This window comes from Diabrotica virgifera, chromosome 1 (genome assembly GCF_917563875.1).
Source record: "Diabrotica virgifera virgifera chromosome 1, PGI_DIABVI_V3a".
Taxonomy (NCBI): domain Eukaryota; kingdom Metazoa; phylum Arthropoda; class Insecta; order Coleoptera; family Chrysomelidae; genus Diabrotica; species Diabrotica virgifera.
In genome coordinates, this window is record NC_065443.1 from 250288694 (window position 1) to 250316317 (window position 27624).

General features: G+C 33.6%; 1 protein-coding gene across 1 annotated transcript in view; it reads right to left on the minus strand.

The window, feature by feature from the left end:
* Positions 1 to 10076: 10076 nt before the first annotated feature.
* The window catches only part of LOC114329100 (uncharacterized), a 78232-nt gene continuing 60684 nt past the window's right edge, over positions 10077 to 27624 (minus strand). The window contains exons 8-12 of the mRNA XM_050663328.1: positions 26142 to 26305; positions 23788 to 24119; positions 23469 to 23673; positions 21636 to 21872; positions 10077 to 11938 (exon numbers count right to left, since the gene is read on the minus strand). Of these exons, the coding sequence (XP_050519285.1) occupies positions 11508 to 11938; positions 21636 to 21872; positions 23469 to 23673; positions 23788 to 24119; positions 26142 to 26305 (1369 nt within the window). The 3' untranslated portion in view covers positions 10077 to 11507. The remainder of the gene's footprint in view (positions 11939 to 21635; positions 21873 to 23468; positions 23674 to 23787; positions 24120 to 26141; positions 26306 to 27624) is intronic.

The following is a 27624-nucleotide window of genomic DNA, read 5'->3' on the forward strand; positions in this document are numbered from 1 at the left end:
CGTATCTATCTATCTATGACCTATGTTATTGAATCAAGAGAAGAAACCAATAAAACCAAAAGCATGCTACGAACAGCCGAAATGAAAACACTAAGAGCAATTGCAGGGAAGACAAGAAGGGATAAAATAAGAAACAACATCATCGGGGAACAATGTGGCGTTCAAGATGTAGTAAGATGGGGTAGGCAAAGACGGAGAGAATGGTTCAGTCATGTAAAAAGAATGCGGGATCACAGACTACCAAGAATTGCGCTAGAAGGAAAACCAGCAGGCAAGCGTTCACCGGGGAGACCACCAAAAAGATGGAGAGATAGCTGGCTGTCTATATCTCAAGAAATACTTCAACGTCGTGATTAACAGATCGACAGATCTACAACAAGTATAAGAAAAAGAAGAAGCAAACAACCATTTTCACAAAGAAAAATTTACCAGAAGGAAAAATAACAGGTATTTTTTTATCATCTCTATGACTAAAATTGTAACATGCGGTAACATCTATACGTGGGTTGCGTATTACTTTTATGGTCACGATAAAAAGTCGAGGAATATTTGGTTTAATATATTATTATAAATTATAACATAAACGATTTTATTAGCTTATTAGCCTATATTTATTTTGTAGATGCTGTGATCAATAAAATTATGTTTAGATCTAGCTGCCGATAAAATTGTCAAAAAGTAGAGCAAATAAGGATTGTATAGTTTCAAAATCCATTGAGATTAATTAATCTGGTCTGAAATGCATTCCTGAAGAATGAAATAATCTCGCATCATTTCTTTCGGTATTGCTTACTTGAACAAAGTTTTTTCAAATGAGGATAGTCCTAGGGATAGTTTGTAAAATATGTAGGTAGATGCAATTTGTATCATCTTTACATTCTCTACATTGTATCTGCGAATTATTGAAAAGGGATGATACGGTAAGATATTTACAATTTAGATTTACACCCCAAAAAAGTATTACTTACCTAAATATTTGACCATAAAGAGTTTTCCATATTGGTTATTTATTTTGCTAGTAGATAACTAGATTAGATTAGAGGCATTTGAAATGTGATGCTACCTACGTATGTTCACACAACTAACATACCTAACTATTCTTCAGAGGCCAAGAACAGACAAAGCAATTATTAACACCATAAAGAACAGAAAATTGGCTTATTTCGGCCACATTATGCGTAAAAATCACTACCGACTTTTACAGTTGATTCTACAAGACAAAATTGAGGGCAAGAGAGGCCCTGGACGTAGACATATGTATATCCTGGGTGGTCAATCTTACTAAATGGACTGGTCTAACGTACTAACGTCAACTGATCTATTTCGAGCTGCTGTGAACAGAATATGATGGGATCTTGTTTGTTGTGTAAGATGGAAAATCTTTTCTCTGATTGAGAAGCATGCAGCGTCTTGCATATACCTACCTAGTCAGCTTTTTAGTTATCTGATGCTTTTTCTACGTCCTTATCTGTTGTTAAACAGTTTAATGTTATTAATTCATAATTCATGTATTTTTTTTCAATATATTTCAGTCAGTTTTCATATTGAATAGTGAAGATTAGTATCATTTTTGTATGATCTTAGTGTTTATGGTAATTATTACTTGCGAATGATCTGAGGATAGATCGAAACATGATTCTGCTGTGCATTTTTATTACCAATTTCCTTTGTAATGCTGAAGTATAACAGATCAGGTTCTTTATTTCTAGCTGTTGGCCAAAAAGTTGGTTGTAAACATATGGTTTAAATTGTTTGAATTAGGGATTTCGAGAGGGGAGGTGATAGGTTAGGGTTAGGTTCTATATCTTCCACTCGACCTGAGAGGTCTATTATGGCTCACCCCTAGGTTAAAGTTGTTCCTTCAGCCCAGCCTTTCTAAAAAAAGTCTATTATGGGTTTAAATGACGTTGTTGTTGACGACGAATTTGTTGGCCTCCATTTGATTTGCGCTTTTAACGTTCATGTTTCTTCTTCGTAGATGAGGGATCCGCATAGATTACAGTTCTTCTTCTTTGAGTACCGTGCCCAAATTTTAGGCCTGGATAGCTCCCAAGCTAATTTTCCGATATCATTCTCTATCTTGGGACAGTGCCTATCTCGGCCCAAGAAAAAGGTAGATCTTTTAAAAATGTCCCATGTCGGCGCAAAGATTAAAACTGCCCGATATAAAATATACCAGCTCGGCTCATGGGATATTGTTAATAACAAATAGCCGTGAACTGTAAACATTTGTTTAAAAAATTTTGTACAGTACGAAAATGTACCATCCATATAAATAATTTTCGATTCCCATAAAAATTATTATTTAGTTCTTTTCTAATTAATTTGGAAGGTTTTTCAAATAAGTCATCTTCAGCCTTTCGTTTTATCCCGTGACTGAAGACTTGTCTTTCTAATAGGTTTTCTGATTCTGGATCATGATTATAATTATTGTTTATACTAGTTGTAATTCGATTCTTATTTTCTCCAATTGTTTTGATGAAAGCTTTGCAATTATCCTTTACACATTTCCACTTTGTTTCACCTAAAGCTAGTTTTCGTTTTTGGGGTTCTATATTTTGTTGTGCTTTGTTAACCATAGTGCAAAAATAGTATTAGTGTACTTTCAACTAGAGATAATTGTTTTTGACTACAGGAGCAGTGGCGTAGCAGATACCCAAACAGTCAATATGTCTCAAACATCTAACCAAAATTTATCCTATGTATCAGTAGCAAAATCGATTCCACGACCAACATCTCCAACCAAGAAAAACTGTTTCTTCCATTCGCAAAGAACCCAAAATTTCTGTACAATATTAGGCCTATTCGCGCTGCATTCCCTGAACGTATCCTGAACTTACCCAGAGGGAGATCGCCTGCGCATTAGGTTTTCGGAGGGAAAAATTCGACCTTATTGAACGTCCAATTTTGTAACGCGCAGGCGTTCTCCCTCTGGGTACGTTCGGGATTGCAGCGCTAAGAGGCCTAATAGGTTGGGTTAGGGGTATTGAGGGTAGGATGTTTTTCTATGTTAATAAGGAATTTTCCCTAATAAATCTATAATTCCAAGATAAAATTATAATTGTACCTACTATTGGGGATACTAATACCTACCTGTTAATCTTCGAGCCGACCTGGGTTTTTTTTAAATGTACCTGGGGTATCATAAGTAATAAAGGATTATAGTGAGCGGAGATGGGAATACCCCCTATCTTGTACGGCATGTAACAATTCATCTGCTGATAAGCCAGTCCATTGACGAAGGTTTCGGAGCCATGAATATTTCTTTCCACCAATTCCTCTTTTTCCGTCAATCTTTCCGTTGAGTATTAACTGCAGTATCCAGTATCTACTACATCTCATTATAAGCCCCAGACATTCAAGTTTTCTCTTTTTTATCAAGTTCATCACGTCATCTTTGCCTTGACCTACTCTGTTTAAGACTTCTCTATTTGAAATGCGTTGAACCCATGCTATTTGTCCAAGGCTTCCAATTTGTTCATCATATTAATAACCTTCATGATAATGAAGTTTCACATTCATATAGTAATACAGGATACACATAACATTTTAGGAACTTGATTGTTAGTTATAAGTTCGCTGATAATAATTGTTTAGCATAAAATATACTTAAGTTTCATAAATGCTTCTATTGCAATTTCTATACGATTTCTATAGGTATATAAAATGATTAACTTTTGTTATCGGTTCCTTCCTGACAATTAGTTGCATAGGGCCGACGTCTTGTTTACTAACCACAAGTAACTTTGTACAACAACTATTAAAACTAATAAAAAAATTATAGAACAAAACAGAATACCACAAGAATGGAGATAAAGCATCCTAATACCTCTCTTCAAAAAAGGAGACAAACCGGACCCGGAGAATTACAGAGGATTTAACTTACTAAACACAACATTAAAATTAACAACCACAATGATAACAAACAAATTTAATGAAATTATAACATTAGCCGAAGAACAACAAGGTTTTAGGTCGGGAAGGTCATGCACTGACGCTATATTTATAATGAGGCAAGTTCAAGAGAAATCGTTGGAATACAACAAACCGGCATATTTAGGTTTCGTGGACCTTAAGAAAGCATTTGACAGGGTCACATTAAAGAACGTTATCCATTTGTTATACTCGAGAGAGGTACCTCTAGGAATAATTAAAAAAATCGAAAACATCTACCAGAATAACACAATAAAAGTAAAAGTGGAAGATGAACTAACTTACCCAATTGAAGCCGGCAAAGGGATAAGACATGGGATTACTTGAGTCCTTTATTGTTCAACCTGCTCATGGACGAAATAATAAAAAAGTAAGAACTAAAAAAGGATACCAAATGGGAGAAAAACAACTTAAAATAATCTGCGATGCGGACGGTGCAATACTAATCTCTCAAAATGAAGATGATTTACAACGTATGCTGCACCAATTTAACATAATCGCCAGAAAATTTAACATGTTAATTTCCTCACAAAAGACAAAATGCATGGTTATAATAGCAGATCCAATGAGATGTAAATTTGAGCTGGAAAGTCAGATAATAGAACAAGTGATGGAGTTTAAATACCTAGGCATCACACTATCTAGCTAAGGAAGGCTCGAAACAGAAGTGGAAGATCTAGTGAATAGAGCAAACAGAGCCGCAGGTTGCCTGAATGACGCAATATGGAGAAATAAAAATATCGGAAAAGAAATGAAAGCCAGAATTTACAAAACAGTCATCAGACCAATAATGACGTACGCGGCAGAAACACGACCCGACATATAGAGGACAAAAAGATTGCTCGAAACAGCGGAGATGAAAACCCTTCTAAAAATCGATGGTAAGACTCGATGGGACATTAATAACTGGGTAAGAAACATAAGAATAGAATGGAATGACCACATAAGCTGAATGACAACAAATAGGGTAGTCGGGACAGCGAAAGACGGTTCCCCAATAGGAAGACGATCAGTGGGAAGACCATGAAAACGATGGAACGACAACTTACTAGAGGCACATTGAAAAAACAAAAGAAGAAGTAACTTTGTTTTTGTTGTATTTATGCTTAGTCCGTTATTGGAGCATTCTCTAGTGACTCGATCTATAAGGAATTGAAGATCTCAGATACTTTTATCCATGATCGCTGTGTTAGAGAGACTACAGTCACATTGCAGTTAAAAGAGTTTAGTTAATAGAAAAACTCAAAATTTACCGTAAGCTTTTATTTTATTTCTGGTATTTCTGCTAAATAAAATTATAAAAAATTGCAATAGCTGAAATTTTCTGAATATTTTTTTAAATATTTTGTCTAGTAATGTAAAAATAAATGCATGTAATCAATGTGTCTTGTACGACCAAGGTAAATTTCGAATTTTTGTAATTCATTTTATCTTTTTATTATTATTTTAACAATTATTTTACCAGGTCATAGAGAGATATCCAGTTTGTATTATTTTTTATCTCTCAACTAAATTTACCTTCTCTTAGAGAACAAATAAGTTCTAATTACTTTTAAGACCACAGACGGTAAGTGCGATGTTTCTTTTTTGATTTGGACACCTTAGGAAAATATTTAACCTATTTAGGGGAGTGCAATTAGAACGAAAACATGCATTGTTTCGGAAAAATTCAAACAAGCTTATATTTTTCTCAAACTTTTTTTGTTAGTTTATATACATGCTAAAGTAAAAAGTTCTGCTCGCAGATTTGGCCGCTAATTGTTTGTTAATTGTTTAAACAATAACAATTGTTTTGTATAAATAATTTTAAAAATATCGTTAAATTCATCATTTTACTTTGATCAAATATGTTTCTATTTTGTTTTTGATTATGCTGAATCCGAATATGGCATTGCAATTTGAAAATTCTTATACAGAAGCTCTTATACAGTATGTCTGCCTAGCTAGGAACCACATGGAAAACTTTTTTATTATAAATTTTATGAAAAAATGTTTTTCTTCATAAAATGCTCTGGATAGTCAAAAATCTAAAACTCAACCATCAGATATCAAATTTTATCAATTTTATACGAGTTATGTCAAAAATATGAATTTCGTTAAAGAGTAAAGTACCTTTATATTCCAGTATTTAAAAAAATGATATTATGAAAAGTTGCTTGAAATTAAAATCTATGTTTAAATATATAATTACATAATTCTAATCGAAAAAAAAAAATCAATTTTTTCTTAAATTACGGATACTCATCATCATTTTATTACAATATTATGATAACTATTTTATTATCACTTTTACGAAAAAAAGTTATTCTTCATAAAATGCTCTCCCTGGTCTAAAATCTAAGATACAACCATCAGATATCAAACTTTTTTAATTTTATACGAGGTATGTAAAAAATATTAATCTTTCTTAAGAGTTAAGTGCCTTTATTATTCACAATATTTTAATTAGAAGGATGTAATTGAACACTAAAACAAATTTTTTAATTCCAAACAACTTTTCTTAATAACAATTTTCGATATTGTGAAATTTAAAGGTACTCTACTCGGGTCTAGGACATTTCGCCGTCGCCGTTTCGCCGTCGCCATTTCGCCGTCGCCGTTTCGCCGTCGAGCCATTTCGCCGTCGCCATTTCGTTGTTAGCATTCATACTTATAATTTCGGGATGATCATTACTTGTATATAAGTTTTGAATGGTTTTCGAACGATTATTGTAGTTACTTTTGCATAATGAAGTTTTTTATTTTTGATACAGTAAAAACAATTGAAATTGAAATCCCTTTTCTCAATATTGTTTATTTCCGGGAATCTGATAATAGTCATATTTATCTATTTAATGATCTAATTATACTCTTGCCGATGAAACTTCAATGCCGATGGAGATATTTTAGAATATCTTAGAGGACATGCCCATAATTATGAAATGTAACTTTTTAAATATTTTTAATACTGTAAATATTTTATTTTTCAGACGAAAACAATGTATAGTTGAATACGAAAATATAACTTGTTTTTACTAGCAACATCAGCATTTTATTTACACTGACATTTAGTATAAAAAAAAGTTAGTATGTTATCACGTTCTTGCGACAATTAGTATAAAAAAAGTTAGTATGTTATCACGATCTTGTAAACTTAACCAATGCCGGGATGGCGACGGCGAAACGGCCGACGGCCGACGGCGAACTGGCTCGACGGCGAAACGGCCGACGGCGAAGTGGCTCGACGGCGAAACGGCGACGGCGAAATGGCGACGGCGAAACGGCGACGGCGAAACGTCCCAGTCCGCTCTACTCTTGAGTGAAATTTATATTTTTTGATATACCTCGTATAAAATTAATTAAATTTGATACTTGATGATTGCCTTTTAGATTATGTACGATGCAGAGTATTTTATTAAGAATAACTTTTTTTCGTAAAACTGATAATAAAAAAGTTATCAGTAGGTTCCAAGTTACGCAGACATACTGTATAAAGTTAAAATTTTTTTTTGCTGAACATTCATTATTGTTGAAGCTTAGTATTAAATGTATTTTAGGTAAGTTTTGCAGATAAAAGTTTTGATCACTTTGTATAAACATTTTTTTAGCTGGTAATTTTCAGTTTTTGTATTACATTTTTGTTATCTTTCTTAATTTTCTCAAAAAGAAATATCTCTCATTTTAAAGATTACATCTTAAGCTTTAAAAAATCGCTTATAAAACTGCAATCTGTTTAAACTTGAGTAATACCGTCTTAAAGTGGTGGTAATTCTATAAAACTACGAATATTTCAAAAATTACTTTTTTTGAAACGTCATATCAATTGCATTAAATTTTTGAGTTTTTTTTTTGAATGAAGCATCATTTAGTACGGTGCTTAAAAGGTAAGTTGTGCAAAAATTAGAGTTTGATAAGAAAAATTGTATTAGTTACACATTTTTAAATCATTTTTAAACAAAATTCATGTAAGGCTCATTTTCCGCTCACACCGCACTTATAACCATATATTTTATTTCATTCTATTATAATCATAAGATAGCTTAATTACTCTTCTTTCATGTTCAATTTGTAAAATTTCTTTTGATCCATTAGTTAAAGAATCACATTAAAATAACTCAACCGTGCACTTCGCTCTACTCCAGTTTACAGTGCGCCAATGTTTGTGAGAAGGGTAACTTTAGCGTTATAAATAAAAAATTATAGAAGATACAGATTTAATTTTAGAAAATTCTTTATAAAAGGTTTTTTTTGTAAAGTTTTTTGAATTTTTTAATGGTCAAGTCAGTTTTTTCTAAAATTTATATTTTCGGAGTTATTTAAAAAAACATCGAATTTCGCAGTTCATTTGTTTAATAAAACATGAAGCACCCACTTCTCGAGCAGAACTTTTTGATATGTTGTTTATTAAACATTTTTTAATGAAATTACAAAAAGTTCTATCTTGTTTGATTTTTTCCGAAGTGAAAATCTATATGCACTCCCCTAATTTGTTTTACTGTTTTGTATATTTTGTACGAATTGTATTTGTGTACGAATCCTCCAACATTGTTTTCCTTGAGTTTTCCTTGTCACTAGAGAACAGATAAGTTGGCGTCCTTTTTTCCATTTGCTTATTAAATTTTTTATCTACTTCCCACCTAGTTAGTATGATTCCCTTTTTTACCCTATTTCCGACTTCAGTAATCCACATTGAGATCTGTAGACTCACTTCAAAACACCGGAGAATCGGTTCGCGCTGTGAACGTCTTTTAATCTGGAATTCTTCGTTTAACTTATATTTCCAGACAAACCTTTACCTTGGCCTAATTTTTATATCACTCAAAATAATACCCAAATTCTGGGCATCCTCTTTACCCATCCTGTTTAATTTACTTTAGACTATATTTGGCGTCCAACGTGGGGATTGGTTTTCTTCCCTTTACCCATGCAGATTTTACGTTACAAGCATACTAAATTCTTCATTAATTTATTCTGATCAAAGAATGCACTTACACTGAACACCTTCAAGCAAAGTCTTTATATCTGTCTTACAGTCTATCCTATCATATATGTACAGCGTGTCTACTTAAGTTGGAAACATATGAGAAACTTTTTTATTGTTAATTTTAAGGAAAAAAGTTATTCTTCATAAAAAGTTCTGCATGCTCTAAAACCTAAGATTCAATCATTAGATATCAAATTTTATCAATATTATACGAGGTATGTCAAAAAATATGGATTTCTTTCAAGGGTAAAGTACCTTTATTTCTCTGAATATCGAAAATTCTTATTATGGAAAGTTGTTTGGAATTAAAAACTAAGATCAAATATGCAATTACATGCTTCTAATTGAAAAAAAAATATTTTACAAATTTTTCTCAAATTTATGAACACTCAACATCGTTTTTATTTATTACAAATATGGTAACTCTTTTATTGTTCATTTTGCGAAAAAAAATTATTCCTCATAAAAAGCTCTGTATGGTCTAAAAACAAAGATACAGCCATGATATATCAACTTTTTGTAATTTTATACGAGGTGAGTAAAAAAATATGAATTTCGCAATATTTCAATTAGAAGGATTTAATTGCATAATGAAACATTGTTTTTAGTTCTAAACAACTTTTAGTAATAAGAATTTTCAATATTGCGAAAAATAAAGGTACTTTACTCCTGAGTGAAATTCATTTTTTTTGACATACCTCGTATAAAATTAATAAAATGTGATATCTGATGGTTGCATCTTACGGCTTAGGACATACAAAGATTTTAATAAAGTTTTTTCGTAAAAGTAATAATAAAAGAGTTATCTTATGTGTAGGAATAAATAAAAACGAAGTATCCATGAGAGAAGTTTGGAAACTATTTTTTTTTCAATTAGAAGCATATAATTGCTTATTTGATCTTAGTTTTTAATTCTAAACAACTTTTCTTAATAAGAATTTTCGATATTCAGAGAAATAAAGGTACTTTACCCTTGAACGAAATTCATATTTTTTGACATACCTCGTATAATATTGATAAAATTTGATATCTAATGACTGAATCTTAGGTTTTAGAGCATTCAGAACTTTTTATAAAAATAACTTTTTTTCGTAAAATTAATAATAAAAAAGTTTCCCATATGTTTCCAACTTAAGTAGTATAATAAATAAGTAGAATGAAATAGATGAACTTTCAGACATTATACTAAAAATATTTTATTTAGTAATAGACAAAGCTTATCACTAATATTATTATTAATTCGTTAAGCGTTACAAAGTTTACTGGGTGTGTACAGGGTGAGGCAAATAAAGGGCCTATTAGAAATATCTCGAGAACTAAAGGCAACAGAATAATGAAAATTTGGATTTAGGGGTTTTGAAGAGTCATCTATTTAATGAAAATATTTTCATCTATTTGCTACTTCCGGTTATACAGGAAGTTGCTTATAACTTCGTTTTTTTAAATGGGACACAATATATATTTTTAAATTTTTGGATTCTCTTCGATGTCTTCTTTCTTAAAATATGAGGTTTTGTAATGTTATACAGGGTATTTTAAAAGATAATTGCGTTTTTTTTATTAATTTCGTAGCAACATTCACACCCTGTACAATTGTAAAAGTTTGATATCTAAAACTGTAACTTACGTTCAAATGATTTTTAATATAGTCTACTATTGTTAATAATCATTAGTATAGCTAAATTTTTAATTTCAGTATACAGGGTTGGTCGAAACTCGGAATGAGTATTTTCTGAGTTTTCTTAAATGGAACACCCTGTATTTTAGTATTGTAGTGAAAGGATATTTTATGGTTCTTTTTTATTTCTTAAGCATTTTCTATACCTAACTGCTTTAATTTGTGCTTAATTGTTAATCGCACCAACAATCTTAACTACGTAGGTATTTTGATTGCTAAACCATTATTGGTAATTTTAAGGATCAGTCTGGATTAATATGTATTTATTTCTGAAAAATTATTTGTGACTGAATTTTTTTACGGCCAACCTAATAAAATTTTACGTATTTTTTGTTGCAATTAATGTTTAGCTTGAATCACCAATAACTCACAAATTAAAGCAATTAGGTATAGGGAATACTTATAAAATAAAAAAGTACTATAAAATATCATTTCATTACAATACTAAACTCAACAAAGAAAACTCAGAAAATATTCATTCCAAGTTTCGACCAACCCTAAAATTTTAAAATTAGCTATACTAATGATTCTTAACAATAGTAGACTATATTAAAAATCACTTGAACGTAAGCAGAATTTTTAATGTAAAACTATTACAATTCTACAGGGTGTGAATATTGCTCCGAAATTAATAAAAAAACGTAAATATCTTTTAAAATACCCTGTATAATATTACAAAACCTCATATTTTAAGAAAGAAGATATTGAGGAGAATCCAAAAATGTAAAAATATACAGGGTGTCTCATTTAAAAAAACGAAGTTTCCGGTATAACCGGAAGTTGAAAAGAGATGAAAATATTTTCATTTAATAGATCATCCTTCAAAACCGCTTCAATCCAATTTTCATGATTCTGTTGCCTTTAGTTCTCGAGATATTTCTAATAGGCCAGTTATCTGCCTCACCCTATATATGAAACAACGATAAAAATAACTTAAATACGTTTAAATCCCATATTGAATCCATCTTTAGGCATTAGAGAAAAAACATTATTGACCATCTTAACAGGTATTACGGTCTTCTCTGTAGGGACAATACTAAAGTGCTTCAAAATATAGAAGAACAGAACTTTCGTTTCTAAAATTGCAAATCTGGAACCGATGCAGTTCCTTGGACCTACTCCAAATGGTTGAAAGGCGTATGGTTTAATATCTGATTTATTTTCATCGCTAAATCTTTCAGGATTGAAGATATCTGGATCTGCAAAGTAATCCGGGTTATGGTGTATTCCGTAAGTTGGGATTATCATTGAGGATCCTATTTTAAAATGAACTGGTGTTTCATCAGGTAAAGTGGGTTCTATGGTATACGGTTTAGTGCATACTCTTTCAATTGCTGGCTGAACTGGCCATTTTCGTAAGGTTTCTAAAACAGAATTAAAAAATATATATATATATATAGTATTTTTACTACAAAAACGTTATTACGTAGGTCAAAATTTTTGACGTAAGAGAACTGTCAAAACATTAGAATGTGACTTTTCATTATTGCCATATTTATAATAAACATGGCAGTAATGGAAAGTCACATTCTAATGTTTTGACAGTTCTCTTACGTCAAAAATTTTGACCTACGTAATAACGTTTTTGTAGTAAAAATACTATATTTCTCTCTGCAGTTTGGTCGCATGTGGGCTAAAAGAGTGATCAATAAAAAGGTATCTTAAAAAATATTGCTCCTGCTATGCTTACTTCTCTTACAACTCAATAGAACTTCCTTCAATAGTTGACCTAGGACAGGGGAATTGGTCAGGTATTGTGAAGACCTATAATAGCTTCCGCTTCTTGTGAGGTAAAATGGTCTGCTACAAGGGGCGCGGGCGGTACTCGCACCATTGCTTTTTAGCCTTTACATCACAGACATGCCGACAATAATATCTACAAAGTTTGGCTAGGCTGATGACTGGGCTTTATTAACACAAACAAAATCACTAGATGAAGCTGAAGGGATTCTGATGGAAGGCCTAGGGGTTATGGGAAGTTGCTTTAAAAAATGGAGACTTCGCCCCAATGCGTCTAAGGCCGAAGTAAGCTGCTTCCACCTAAACAAAAATCTGGCGTCAAGAACTCTTAACGTTCATTTTGATAACACACGCCTTAACTACAATAAACATCCAAAATACCCAGGCGTGACTTTGGACAAAACGTTAAGATTTAGAGAACATTTAAGTACAGTTGGCGAGAAGCTAAAAACTAGAAATAATGTCATTCAGAAGCTCTGCAGCACAACACGTGGGGCATCGGTATCCACACTCAGGTCTTCAGGCTAAGCTCTTGTTTATTCCGTAACGGAATATTGCGCACCAATATGGATCAATAAGTTACACCATGAGAATGATTGCTAGAGTAATCAAATCTACACCAATCCATTGGCTACCAGTGCTGAGAGACATTCCACACAGATGGAATGTCTTTAGCAACACAGCGCTGTCGATTCATAACCATATAGAAGATGCAACCATAAGTCCACTGCGCTCCAGAAAACCTCCAATACAAACAGCAGAATTAACCGCAGCCGCCGTGTTCAACATGATCACCAAATGGATCCATGAATGGTAGGAAATTACAGTCATACCTTCATCACAGAGACACCTCCTGGATTTGACCTACCATGTAAACCTGGTGCACACTTAATCGCATCAGATCTCAACATGGTCGATGTGCGTACCTACAGGATGCACAAATGGGGTAAGCCGCCGTCAATGCGGCGAGGTCCAATCTATCAACCACATAGCGGAGGAGTGCCTCCAGCGAGCTTACCGGGACAGTTCACAAGATTTCCTGTTTGCGACAATCCAATCGATTAACTATACAGGGTAGCGAAAAAGTATGGAAACACGGTAATTTATCGAAAGCTGCTGGAACGATTTTTATAGATTTTGGTGGGTAAGGGTCTTCTAATGCGGCCGATATTATAGTGGTACCTAATTACATTGTTGTTAAATCTTCCGTTTTTCTGGAAATCTAATGAACTTTTTTATTTCAAATAGAACGTTTATTTTATAGAATATTATATTTAATATATTTATATTATAGAATATATTTATATTTTATAGAATGTATATTTTTTGCGTTTTGAAGTACTTAAGAAATACTGATTATTTTTCATGTTATATTCCCTATACCTACAGTCGGAAAAATGAAAGAATACCCATGAATGAACATATAAAACACGCTGTATTTTCCTGTCACCGTGTCACAAAGAAAATTGTCCAGTGCAAGTACATGAAACAATAATTATTACATGTACTTGCGCTGGCCAATTTTTTGTGTGACACGGTGACCGGAAAATACAGCGTGTTTTATATGTTCGTTCATGGGTATTCTTTCATTTTTCCTACTGTAAATGTCATAATTACGGAGTTATTGCTATATTTATTAAAAAATAATTTTTTGAACACATTATAAAAATCAATTTTTTGTTATTTGGTAATTTTCCTCTAAAGTTATTCGTTTCAGAGTTATAAATAACTTAAAACTGAAAAAAAAGTCGAAAAATGACGATTTTTAAGGTTCAAAAACACAAGTAAAAAAATAATTTTTGAAATAACGAAGTACCTAAATTCAAGCCTTCTTCTATTATAAGAATTTTTGGCACATTATATTCGAAAACATTGTTCTTTTTAAGTGTTAATGAAGCGTATATGAGAGGACGGGCGATCGGGCTGCAATAACAACGAAAAAACAATGTTTTAAAACGAAATAAGACCAAGTTACTTATTGGTAACTGATAAAATAACCATCTTTTCTTTTCTTTTCTTTTCTTTTCTTTTCTTTTCTTTTCTTTTCTTTTCTTTTCTTTTCTTTTCTTTTCTTTTCTTTTCTTTTCTTTTCTTTTCTTTTCTTTTCTTTTCTTTTCTTTTCTTTTCTTTTCTTTTCTTTTCTTTTCTTTTCTTTTCTTTTCTTTTCTTTTCTTTTCTTTTCTTTTCTTTTCTTTTAGTTTATACTTTATTCACCTTCTTGGATATTAAAGCAAATAGTTAGCTAAAATTATTATCACGGCGAATGATAGGACGTGGAATGCAATTTAGATTTCCCTTGTCGAGTATTTCGCCACTCTGTTATGCTTTATTTTTTCCAACTTAAAAAGCTCAGAGGATAAATAATTTCGAATTTTATTTCCTGACTTATTAGACTTTTGATTCATAGATGGTGCTAGTAGCATCTTTGGTCATTATTTTGATAATGACCCGGAAAGGATGAAAGGATTTAATTTCAGTTCAGTGCCTCTACCCAGGTGCTCCGATGAGGAAACGGTTATTCCGAAATACGTATAAGCACATAGTAGAGGTAGTGTTGCCCAAAATCGGTCTTGGTCTTGCAGTCTTGGTCTTGTTCTTGCGTTTTAGCAAGACCAAGACCAAGACCAAGACCGCCTTATTTTAGCAAGACCAAGACCAAGACTGACCGTGCAAGACTTGAGCAAGAACAAGACTTAGCCTGCGAGACTCTTGCGTCTTGCAGTTAGGATTGAGTGTCGTTTTATGGAATATATTTGTTCGGGAATATAGGTCTGGATCCCGCGTATGAAAAAAAAGTTGATTAATAGCAAGCTGAAAATTTGTTAATAGCTTAAGGCTGTCTAGTCGGACAAACTTTGATGTATGGGAACACTGGAACAGGGGAAGTTTTAATTGTGGAACAGGTTAAAAATTTGGAACGTCAGACCACGAAAAGGTCACATGTATTTTGTCCGACAGAACTTCGAATTGATTTGTCACCCTTTCATTAAACGCTCATGCAAAAATCAGACTGCTATTTATCACCTGTCATAATTCCTGTCATTTGACATGTTCTACGTGTTCCACTCATTAAAATGCCCATTTGGTGATAAATGGCAGTCTGATTTTTGCATGAGAGTTTAATGAAAGGGTAACAAATCAATTGGAAGTTCTGTCGGACAAAATACATGTGACGTTTTCGTGGTCTGACGTTCCAAATTTTTAATCTGTTCCGCAATTAAAACTTCTCCTGTTCCAGTGTTCCCATACATCAAAGTTTGTCCGACTAGACAGCCTTAAGCTATTAACACATTTTCAGCTTGCTATTAATCAACTTTTTTTTCATACGCGGGATCCACACCTAATATGCTTAGAGACAATGAGACGCAAAAAAATATGTAACAAAAATTTGGAAAATTGGATTTATGCGCATTATGAACAATACGATAAACATATATGTATAGCGAATTAAAATATCCATATAAGAATACTCAGAGGTTTATTATTACAATGTAAATATAAAATATTTATTTTCATTCTTTCCTAATATCAGACAACACTTTCGCTCCGAAAGTAATTGTACTAGATTTTGAGAATACCTTTCATAAAATAATCTTCTTGTGTGACGCCGCACCGACAGTATAATAATAAGTATCACATTTCGCATTGAAACTTTTAAAGATATAATGTCACCTTTGTTGATAAAAATAAAATACAAATAGCATATCCACTGTTACCGACACCCAGTCAATTGTTTTTCCTTATCAGTTAGTGGGAATAATACCATATCGTAAAGACTAAACGTCCTACTTATAAACTTTTACAGAGTGTGCAATTAGATATTAGATCAATAGGCCAAACAAAATTTTTTGCTGAAAAAGCACTCGATAAGATAATGCCCGGCTACCCTGTATAGTCCATTCACTTACGGTAAAATGTTACAAAACCTTGAAATTTTAAAGAACCGCTTGGATTTTGGATTGACGTATGATTACGTACACATAGCTAACACGCCAAAAAAGAGATACTGGCCGATGCATGTGTGATTTTGCCCTGGGGATGAGTTTCACCTTTCACCCCTTCTTGGGGGGTTAAAAAACAAAGGTTCAAAATAAGTCGAGGTTGAATAAACTGACTAATTCTAAGCAACTTTTGTTCTATTTTATTCATCTACAAATAAACCAAGTCAATACTTTTCGAGCTATTTGCGACTGAATATGTTCATCTTTCAACAAAAAAAAAGAAACACGTTTTTCGACAGTTTTGCGCAAATGACTCAAAAAGTAAGTATTTTATCGAAAAAAATATTCTAAGCAAAATATATCTTAGAAAAAATTGAAATAAAATAATGCATTTAATGGTAGGGAAACCCAAGCGGGGAGTTTTGCAGTTATTGGAGCGCGTCAGATTATCACATGGGGAGAAACCTTGTACCCTGTAAATGTACCTCTACCATATATTGGCTTTTAATACAGGGGAATTCGTTAAGGGAGGCCCGAAAAAAATATATAACCTTAGAAAAACTCGAAATCGTCAGATTAATATAAGGTAAGTTTAGCATGTAATACAAAACAGTGTACCTATATTTAAAAAATCTGATGATTTGAGCGGGGCCTAAGGAAATGGGTGAGTCACAAAGTTTCACAAAAAAGCGAATATTTCGCGAAATGAATGTCAGATCGAAAAATTAAAAAGTGCGTTCAATATTTTTGAAAAATCTATCGAAGGACACCAAACACAAAATGCAAAATTTTATTAAGAAACAGACTGACTCTCGTGGGACATGGTAGATAGCTCAGTTAGTTAGACGTTAGACTATAGGCAGGGATAGTTCAGATCGTGAGTTTAAACCCACCCAATGTGAATTGTTTAGACATTTATTAATTTGGTTGGTTTTTACTATGTCTATGTTAAGTCAAGCTGAAAATGTACCTATACGTTTACGTTGTTCTAAGATCTAAAGTAATATTTAATAAATAGCAATATGCTAGTGGGTAACTGCGAGACTTGCAAGACTCTTGCTGCAAGACCAAGACCAAGACCAAGACTGGGAGTGCAATACCAAAACCAAGACCAAGACCAGGTGTATTGGTGCAAGACCAAGACCAAGACTTTCCAAGTCTCGTCTTGGTCTTGCATTTGGGCAACACTAAGTAGAGGCTCTGTACTGTAATCAAATCTGGACCATCTTTTCTTTTCTTTTATTTTATACTTTATTCACCTTTGGTGGATATTAAAGGAAATAGTTCGCTAAAATTATTATCACGGTGAATGACAGGACGTGGAATGCAATTTAGATTTCCCTTGTCGAGTATTTCGCCACTCTGTTATGCTTTATTTTTCCAACTTAAAAAGCTCAGAGGAAAAATAATTTCGAATTTTATTTCCTGACTTATTAGACTTTTGATTCATAGATGGTGCTAGTAGCATTTTTGGTCATTATTTTGATAATTACCCGGAAAGAATGAAAGGATTTGACTTCAGTTCAGTGCCTCTACCCAGGTGCTCCGATGAGGAAACGGTTATTCCGAAATACGTATAAACACATAGTAGAGGCTCTGTACTGTAATAAAATCTGAACCATCTTTTATTTTCTTTTAGTTTGATAAAATTAGGGTTGAAATTGAATTTAGGCACTTCGTAGTTTTAAAAATAATATTTTTTATTTGTGTTTTTGAACCTTGTAAATCGTAATTTTTCGATGTTTTTCAATTTTAAATTGTTTATAACTCGGAAACGATTAACTGTTTTGTCCTGGAGAGAGAGCAGCATATGTGCCTCCCGATGAGAGCCTAATATGTTCCGAAACCGGTAGAGGTGCTTGCTGCATTCTCTGATTGAACTAGAATATAATGCGGATGTAGTTTCTTGTTGCAACTAAATTGAAAATGGTTATTCATTTTTGATTTTTTAATGACTATTAGTTTGCTAGCACAACTATACCGATGTTATTTTCCAAGGTGATGCTGCAGCATCTCTCGGGACTGTCGTGACGTTAAGCAGACCTTAGTTTATCGACATCACTTTTACTCCGGTCAACTTACACATCCGAGGGTACAAAAATTACCATCAAGCTGAAAATTGGCGGGATTGTTCAAAATACCATCATAAATGAAATCTAAAAAGTCCACATAAATTCGACCCGAGCTAAAAAACCCGACCTAAGCTAAAAAATTTACGCGGGGTCAAAGGTCACCAAATATAGTTTTTAGCGATTTTCAGCGAAAAGTTTTATCATAAAATTAGTTTTAATAAAAAATGTAGACTAGATAATTATATATAAAAAATATCTTATTACTTTTTTTCCTAAGAGCCACCGTTTTTGAGATCCAACGATTCAAAAAGTTGTAATCGTCATAATATGCGTACACGTTTCCGCACCACGTTTGAGGTAGTGCACTTAGCGCGTTTTTTAACGTGGTTTCTCCAGTAGGCCTATTCCACGGATCTGTTATAATTCTGTTTAATTTGAGGCTATTGAATAATTGATACTGGTAAGGGTTAAAAATGATAAAAGTTATAAAAAGCGGTATAAATTAAAAAAAAAGGGAAATTCATCCAACTCGTTCATAATTTTCTAATACTTCTGCTTCCTCTTCTCCTTGTTCTTCTTCTTCTTCTTCTTCTTCTTCTTTACCTTCTAGTTCTTCTTCTTCTTCTTGTTCTTATTCTTCTTGTTCTTCTTCTTCTTCTTCTTCTTGTTCATCCTGGGTGCAAGTAAATTGCCCCAATAATGACACATCGCATGGCTCCTCGATAGAATCAAATGAATCCTCAATTGTTGGTGATTCAACATTGAAGCACGACCGGTTTTGACAATTAATGCATGTTACCGAACAAAACATCCCTTTTTACAGTTGCAAAAAATTGTGTTCAGTTTTTCCGGCGCAGATGGGAGTAAAGTTTGAATTGGTTCTAATGAACTGTCGACTAGTTTTCATCCCCAGTCTTTTGGTTTTAGCTGATAACCAAGCCACACTCGAACTTAGTAATATACTCGAAAAATATGTTGATGAGGAGCCACTGAGGTTGGAGGAAGACAAGATAATTGCACTTGTTTTTATTTCGAGTATTTTTAAAGAAACATGTATATCGAAACTTATCTAAGCACGTAGTTTTTTAAGCGCTCCATACATAGAGAGAAGAAAGCTAATTCTGTTGGAAATAACTTCTTGTGGAGTTGAATTAGTTTTTTTAAAAACTTTAGCGCCTTTAAGTAAAATTAGGTTTAACACGTATATTCACTCCGGAGTAGTACTTAAGACTAATTAATACCTCGAGGGTGTCATCTACCTGAAGGATTTCGCCACCCAGGAAGATAACGGTGTAATTTGCATAATAGTAAACAAACTAAATTTGCATAAAGTTTATTGTATATTGAAATGTTTATTAGTACTTAGCAATAAGTATTTTGCCTAGAAAGTTGGCTTTCATTATTATGTTCAAACCCTTCTGAGAAAAGAATAGGTACGTATGGAACGTGTTTATTCCGACAGAACCCATCTTTACAAATTGAATAAGACGAATAAATAAGAAGAATTATTGTAAGTTAATACTTTGTCATATCAATTTACTATTTTTGTTGGGAATAAGCCGTAAAATTGAAATAATAATTCTTATTACTTTCGCGTTATATTCACTTTGCAACGATTTTTTTGTTGGCACTGTAATATAGGTACATAATACATTGCACCCCTCGGTAGACCGCAAGCTGTATAGTAGAAACATTATCATATAATATCTTATATTATTATGTGTAATATAAGTTAAGTTGACCGATAGAATATTATGTTTACTTGTATTAAGCTTCAGTGATGTATATACGTGGTGTACTAATACATAAATATGACGATTAGAACTCTTTCAACTCCTTGAGTCGTTGTATCTCAAAAACGGTGGCTCTTAGGAAAAAAGTATTCAGATATTTTTTATAGATAATTATCTAATATACATTTTTTGTTAGTACTAATTTTATGATAAAACTTACCGTTTCGCCGAAAATCGCTAAAAACCATATTTGGTGACCTTTGACCCCGCGTAAATTTTTTAGCTCGGGTTGGATTTATGAGGACTTTTTAGATTTCATTTATGATGGTATTTTGGACAATTCTGCCAATTTTCAGCTTGATGGTAATTATTGTAACCTCACTCCTATTTTTGAGTCTAACTAGACCGGTCTATTTGCACTATCGAGCACTTGTTGGGTTGATGTCGAAGTGGGCTATATCGGAGGAGGCATCTCTGTCAGCTCACCGGCATATTTTTATTAACATAGATGCTATCAGGTTCATTTCTCGGGAAGTCAGCAGTTAAAACCTCTTGAATTTTTCTTTGTGTCGTGTCAGAGTTGTGGAAAAAGACATCTCTGTGGATCATTAATCCAGATCATCGTCTAGGAATACGAGGCTAGCTGTGCTCTAGCATCTCTGATTTCCTGCCAGAAAGACATCGCAAGTTAAGCTGAGATCTCTTTAATGGGGTCAAGACGACTTCTTGACGAAAGAAGCGTAAAGCTGTGCTTAAGAGGTCTAAGAATTGTTATCAGAGAAGCTACCGTGACGCAGTGAAGTTATTTCTGCTTCAGTTAGGCTTCACCAATCTCTCTCCAAAAATGCTACTCCGTGAGTAAATTTGATTCTCCTTCTGAGTAGGAATTTGTTTTCCACTGAAGAGAAAACCGTTAAGACTCTTCTAAAGGCTTACTTCCTCGAGTTCAAGGCTAATCATATTTTCTACTAGGTCTTCTAGGTTAGATTGTACATACAGTGCATCTATAGCCTCCCTCCCTTTTTGAGCAGCTATAAAACTGATTTAGTTTCACTACCGCGGTGAGCGGCCGTGGAGTAACGGCATAATCGCTGGCCTCATACGCCAGTGCACGTGGGTTCGATCCCTGCAAAAGACAAACCATTTTCATTTCCAATAATAACACGAGCCGTCTCACCATGCCTCGGAGAGCACGTTAAGCCGTCGATCCCCCTGGGCTAGTGTACATCGGCACTAGTTACTTAAAAACAGGGTTAAAGATGTAAATGGCGCCGGAACTGCCCGAAAGGATCTCCCCGGCAAAAATGCCATACGACATTATTATATAGTTTCACTACTTCACCAGTGCTCAAAATCATTTCAACATCCAGAGTTACTATTCATCTTCGAATGGTAACCCTAAGTTATTTTTCTTTTTGATAAAGGGCATTGCTTTGCTACATCTGAAGAAAGGTATTGCTCTGCTTCATTTGATAAGGTGAATTCTATTATAAATATATTTTCACTACCTTTATCTATGAAGTATACTTTTAAAATAGGAAATACTAAATTTAAATATAAAATATTTTATTTTACCTGTAACAACCATATCCATATACTTCATGTTCACAAGTGCTTCATAGGTGAGTTTTCCGTTACAGCTGTCCAATGTGTCTTTAACTTCATCTCTGAGTTTTTCTTGAATGTCCTGATTGGCACAAAGTTCGTATGCTAAGAAGCTTATAAGAGTAGAACTTGAATCAAAACCGGCAAAGAAAAAAACAAAAGCTTGAGCGATAATGTCATCATCAGTTATTTCGGCAGTCTTATCAGCTAGAATAAAAAGAAATAAGAATTAATTTTAGCGAGTAATTTACCATTAAGATAACAACAATAGTAAAAGGCACAGAGACTAATCATGCAGAATACGCAGGGTGTAGGGAAACCCAGTGGCGGCTCGTACCACTTTAAGAAGGTAGTGGCAGAACTCGGGCAGCCGCCAAAATTTTTAGTGACGGATTCACGATATTGTCAAAAATTGACCGGCTCCTTAAATATGCCTCTATTTTCTGAATTTTCCTTTTCGTGGTGACCTCTTAAAGCTAACTCGAAAGCTCCACAACACCTTATAATATTTGTAGTTTTTTTTTCTAGCGAAAAACCACTAAAAAATTTTTTAAGATACTTAATCTTCATTGTCGATTAATAAATTAAACTTAAGAAATAATCAAAATATTATCAAAATACCCACGATCATGATGCACTAAAAGTTTAATTACAAATACAAAAACTTTTTAACAGAAAATATACATAATAAAAGCGACAAACCAGCACGTAAAGAAACTCAAAATAAATAAACCTGGCATCATACCCTCGTGCCTGGCACAGATATTCTAATTTTAAGGTATACTAATAGTCCAATATAGCTCTTTCTCTGTCACTTACATAGAATGCTCGGAAAATCTTTCTCTCTTTAGTCGTGCCAGTACTGACTTCGGCACGAAGAAGATTCTCCTGTCGAATACTCTCCGCTGTCGGCAGGGATTGTATTACGCCCATAGTTGCCATATTTTATATAATTTATGAAGATCAAAAGAAATACACACAAAGAATTGACAGGAATTAAAAAGTTTCTGCATAGTTAGCAAGGTAGTGCCATGGCTCTATGGCACTACCTCACGGGCTGCCACTGGGGGAACCTCCGTCGCGGAGATGGCACGTAAACAAGAAGGTACCTTTTATTTATTACGAATGAGTTCTTGTAGTCCGTATGCAGTTGGTAACTTGTCATGAATACCATTACTGTCTTGATCTATAAATCTATATGAATTTCATGGTGTCACTTCTTCTTCCTTAAGTGCCATCTCCGCGACGGAGGTCGGCAATCATCATAGCTATTCTGATTTTAGAGACGGCTGCTCTGAAAAGTTCATTTGCTACATCCGTACCATTCAGGTTGCGCAACCACGATATTCTGCGTCTTCCTATGCTTCTTTTTCCTTGAATCTTTCCCTGCATAATCAATTGGAGCAAGTTTTATCTCTCTCCACGCGTAATATGTCCGAGATATACCAATTTTCTTGTTTTGATGGTATTTAAGATTTTCATTTCTTTATTCATCTTTCTCAGAACCTCTTCTTCTGTGACGTGTTCTGTCCACGATATTTTTAGAATTCTTCTGTACATCCACAGCTCGAATGATTCTAGTTTTTTCATTGATGTAGCATTCAAGGTCCAAGCTTCCATTCCATAAACAAAGTCGAGAAAACGTAGCACCTAGCCAACCTAACTCTTAGCTCCATGGTGTCACTACACTACTATATATCCTAAACCTACTAAGTTTAACTACCAATTAATTGCATATTTTACTGAACAACAAATTCTTACTCCATAATTCCTATATAATTCCTCCAATATCATAGCTCTTACCTTTCAGATGTTCCTCCACTATCGCATATCCTGCATCAACAATATTCTGATCTTCAGAATGTATATTTCCCTTTCTAGCTTCCAATAAAAGGTGAATCATATCTGGTCTCACTAGCCCTTTTTCTTCTCTCAGTTTAATAGTATCTTTTATTATTTTTGTAAAGAACTTTTCAATGGACGGCACAAGAAATTTGATATTAAACAACTAAAAATAATAATAATTACTAGATCAGAATGAAAACCAATGTAAAAAAGGTAATCTGTTGTCAGTTCTGTTACATATAATATGATTCTCTAAACAAGACATTTAATTCATTACCTTCGCTATTTTTGGTAAAAACATTGCTACTATAAATCTTGCCATCACTTTTATGTTCCTCAAATCCAAAAACTCTTTTCCTTTTAAAAAGAATTCGTTATTGGGATTTGCCAAAGAATCGACTTCGAGTCCAAAAGCTGTCGATGCTATCACATCTGTTCCATATCGACTAGCCAGTTCTTTCATTTCGATCTCGATGAGGTCTTTGTCCTGGTTGAGGAAGTGTTGGGTGAACTTATCGGCTACATTTGTTATTAGGTAGAGCATTCCTTTCATTTTACTGCTAGTAAACGAAGGGCTAAGGGTAGATCGCATACTTCTCCATTTGTTGCCTGAAAATAGAGGTTTATATGTAGATATGATACAGGATTAAGGTCACAATAAAGTACCCCGCACAAACCTTATGGAAATTATTGGTACCAGTGGATTTCGTTGATATTTTGGGAAAATATTCTTTGAAGCATCCTGATAAAAAGTTCTCATGGGCACAACTCAATCGTATAAAGGATTTTCAAGATATAGAGGCACCAACTCGGAAAATTATAAGATTTACTGGGTATTCCAATTCCCTGAGTTACTGGTTATCTGGCAACATGTAGAAGTTTGGATCAAGGAAAAGTACTAGTAGTCTAGGATTTTTTCCTGGCTATCCAATGGCGACCTTTACTTTGACCTTGACCTTCAACGGACGTCATCTTCTAGAGTTTCGAGGGTTTTCGGCATTAAATTGATGTACACAGCTTACTCATGGGCTTTTGGGATCGCTAAACACGAATATGCCATCGGAATTGACCTCCGGAGGACGTGGTGGCCAGGGTCACTGCAAGGGACGTCATATTCTAGAGTTTAGATGGTTTTCGACATTTAATTGATGCAAATGAATTACTGGACGGGTTTTTTAAAGTCGCTAAACACGAATATGCCACCAGAACCGACTCCCGGAGCACCTGGTTTCCAAGGTCAATGAAAGGCGCTCCTGAAGTTTCGAGGGTCTTTGGTACTACATTAATGCAAACGGATTAGTTATAGGTTATAGGACACAGGAGCACCTGTTTCCTAAGACAGGTTATCTTCTAGAGTTTCGGAGGAATCAAATGGAGGAATCAAATGGATTACTCTTAGGTTTTTAACCCCAGAAGATAACCTGTCTTAGGCACCAGGTGCTCCTGAGCCTGTGCTGATCACGTATTCGTGTTCAGCAACCCCAAAAACCTATAACTAATCCGTTTGCACTAATGTAGTACCAAAGACCCTCGAAACTCCAGGAGTGCTTTTCATTGACCTTGGAAACCAGGTGCTCCGGGAGTCGGTTCTGGTGGCATATTCGTGTTTAGCGACTTTAAAAAACCGTCCAGTAATTCATTTGCATCAATTAAATGTCGAAAACCATCTAAACTCTAGAAGATGACGTCCCTTGCAGTGGCCCTGGCCACCACGTCCTCCGGAGGTCAATTCCGATGGCATATTCATGTTTAGCGATCCCAAAAACCCTTGAGTAATCTGTTTATATCAATTGAATGCCGAAAACCCTCGAAACTCTAGAAGATGACGTCCGTTGAAGGTCAAGGTCAAAGTAAAGGTCGCCATTGGATAGCCAGGAAAAAATCCTAGACTACTAGTACTTTTACTTGATCCAAACTTCTACATGTTGCCAGATAACCAGTAACTTAGGGAATTGGAATACCCAGTAAATCTTATAATTTTCCGAGTTTGTGATCTAATTAATAAATCCACTGGGATCTAATTTCCATAAGGTTTGTGAGGAGTACTTTATCATTTTTTTAGTCCTGACCTGGATTTTTCTTGTAATTTTGTATTTGGGTGGTTTTTGTTCTAAATGAGACATATGTAAACCAAATATCAAAAAAATATACAGGGGGGATCTAAAGTTCTGGATCCAGAAAGAAATAATGGGCAAAATCTATAAAACACTTTGTAACTCTCGGTTATAAAAATCAATGATGCAATAAATAATGTAGTATATCTAGAACCGCCTCAGTGACCTTTATTCACCATTCAAGTGGTTTCCCAATGAAACACGCTGTATAGTTTGACTAATATAATTTTTTATTAAAAGATGAGTTTTCCGCGAGTACAAAATAGCTGGAAAATATCGACTAATAGATCTAACTATCTATCTATAAGAAGAAAAATAGTAATTGGCGATCATACACCAAAACAAGTAAATCACAAAAATGGTACACGTTTGAGAAAGATACAAATATTGACAAAATTATTAGTCACTTCAAATTAACGATCAATTTTGTTATTTTAATTTTTATTAGAAAACTTGTTATTTTTGTATATTTAGGTAGTGCTAGTAATTTACAGTTTACCAATGGCGTAAATCTTACCTTTTAAAGAAAAGAGATTTTTTGACCACAATGGATCAACTTCTTCGCTAGCAAAATCACGATGTTCATTAAAATGCTCAAAATCTTTAATAAGCATCTGCTTAATCAAATCCACGTCTGTGACAATTAGAGCTGGCCTGTTAAACTGGTATAGACCATTGTACCTAAAATCAATTTAAAAAAGTCTATTGAGTATTGAGTTACTAAGAACGTAAAACTTAATCTTTCATATTTATTAATATTTATGCTACATATATACCGTAAACTGGGCAACATTGTCCCTCAAGGTAACTTAAGTAGTCGAGGAAATGAAGCTGGAAAAATGGCAAAACCTCGCAATTTTTTCGTCCAGCATCGATTTGTACAAAAATTTGGGATCAGGCTCATTTCACCCTCTAGTTCATTTTCTATATTGAGCCGTTGTACGCTTTTGTTTTTTTAAGGGTGAAAACCACCCCTAATTGTAAGAAATTATAAAGTAACATTTTAAACTTTAATATTGTCAACATTTGCTTCTTATTAGTGACATAATGATTGTTTTGTGCTTTAAGATATAATATCACAATATTTCAACCCTTAAAACCACCCTTGTTGCAGCTATATATGAAAAGTTTACTTATCCTAAAATAATAATTTCGGCTTGCATCAATTTACATAAAAATTTGGGGTTAGGATAATCTTATCCTGTACTTCATATTCTATATCATGCTCAAGGGCGATTATTTTTAGGGGTGTAAACTGCCCTTATTGTCAAAAATTATATAAAAACATTGCACGCTTTAATATAGGTAAAATTTGGTTTTGACTGGTTAAATAATGATTGTTTTATGCTTTAGGATATAATATCATAATATTTCAACCCTTAAAAACCACCCTTAATAACATTGCAATTTTTATAAGTAGACAATTTAATAGATCTATACAAAAAAGTAGAATTAAAGAATTACAAAAACATTTACAGTCGAACCCGCTTATTGGAATAGCCTTTGTACCAGGCAAAAATATTCTTATAACCGGGAAATTCTAATAACCGATCATTGGTGGCTAGTCGAAATAAGTGTACCGAATATACGTAATAATATTATTTACATACTATGCCAATGTGTAGTTTTACATACTATGCCAATATGTAGTTTTACATACTATGCCAATATGTATATCATATATATACCTACATAATCAGTATATGTAAATGTTTTTAGGTCTTTTTACGTCAATAATACAGTAGTGTAACTACTACTTATCTATGTATGTGTTAAATACCAAATTACATTATACTATGTATGTGAATGAATACAGTAGCAGTAGGTAATTAATATAAAATGTATGCAATATGTAGATACGTAAATATTTTCTTATTAAAATGCATATAACAAAATTACTTATTTTTTCTTGAGAAATTATCGGTAATTATAGCTTTTTGTATTGTTAATCCGTGTGGTCATCCTTAATCCATTGGTTGAATGGAACTTTTATTGGCGGC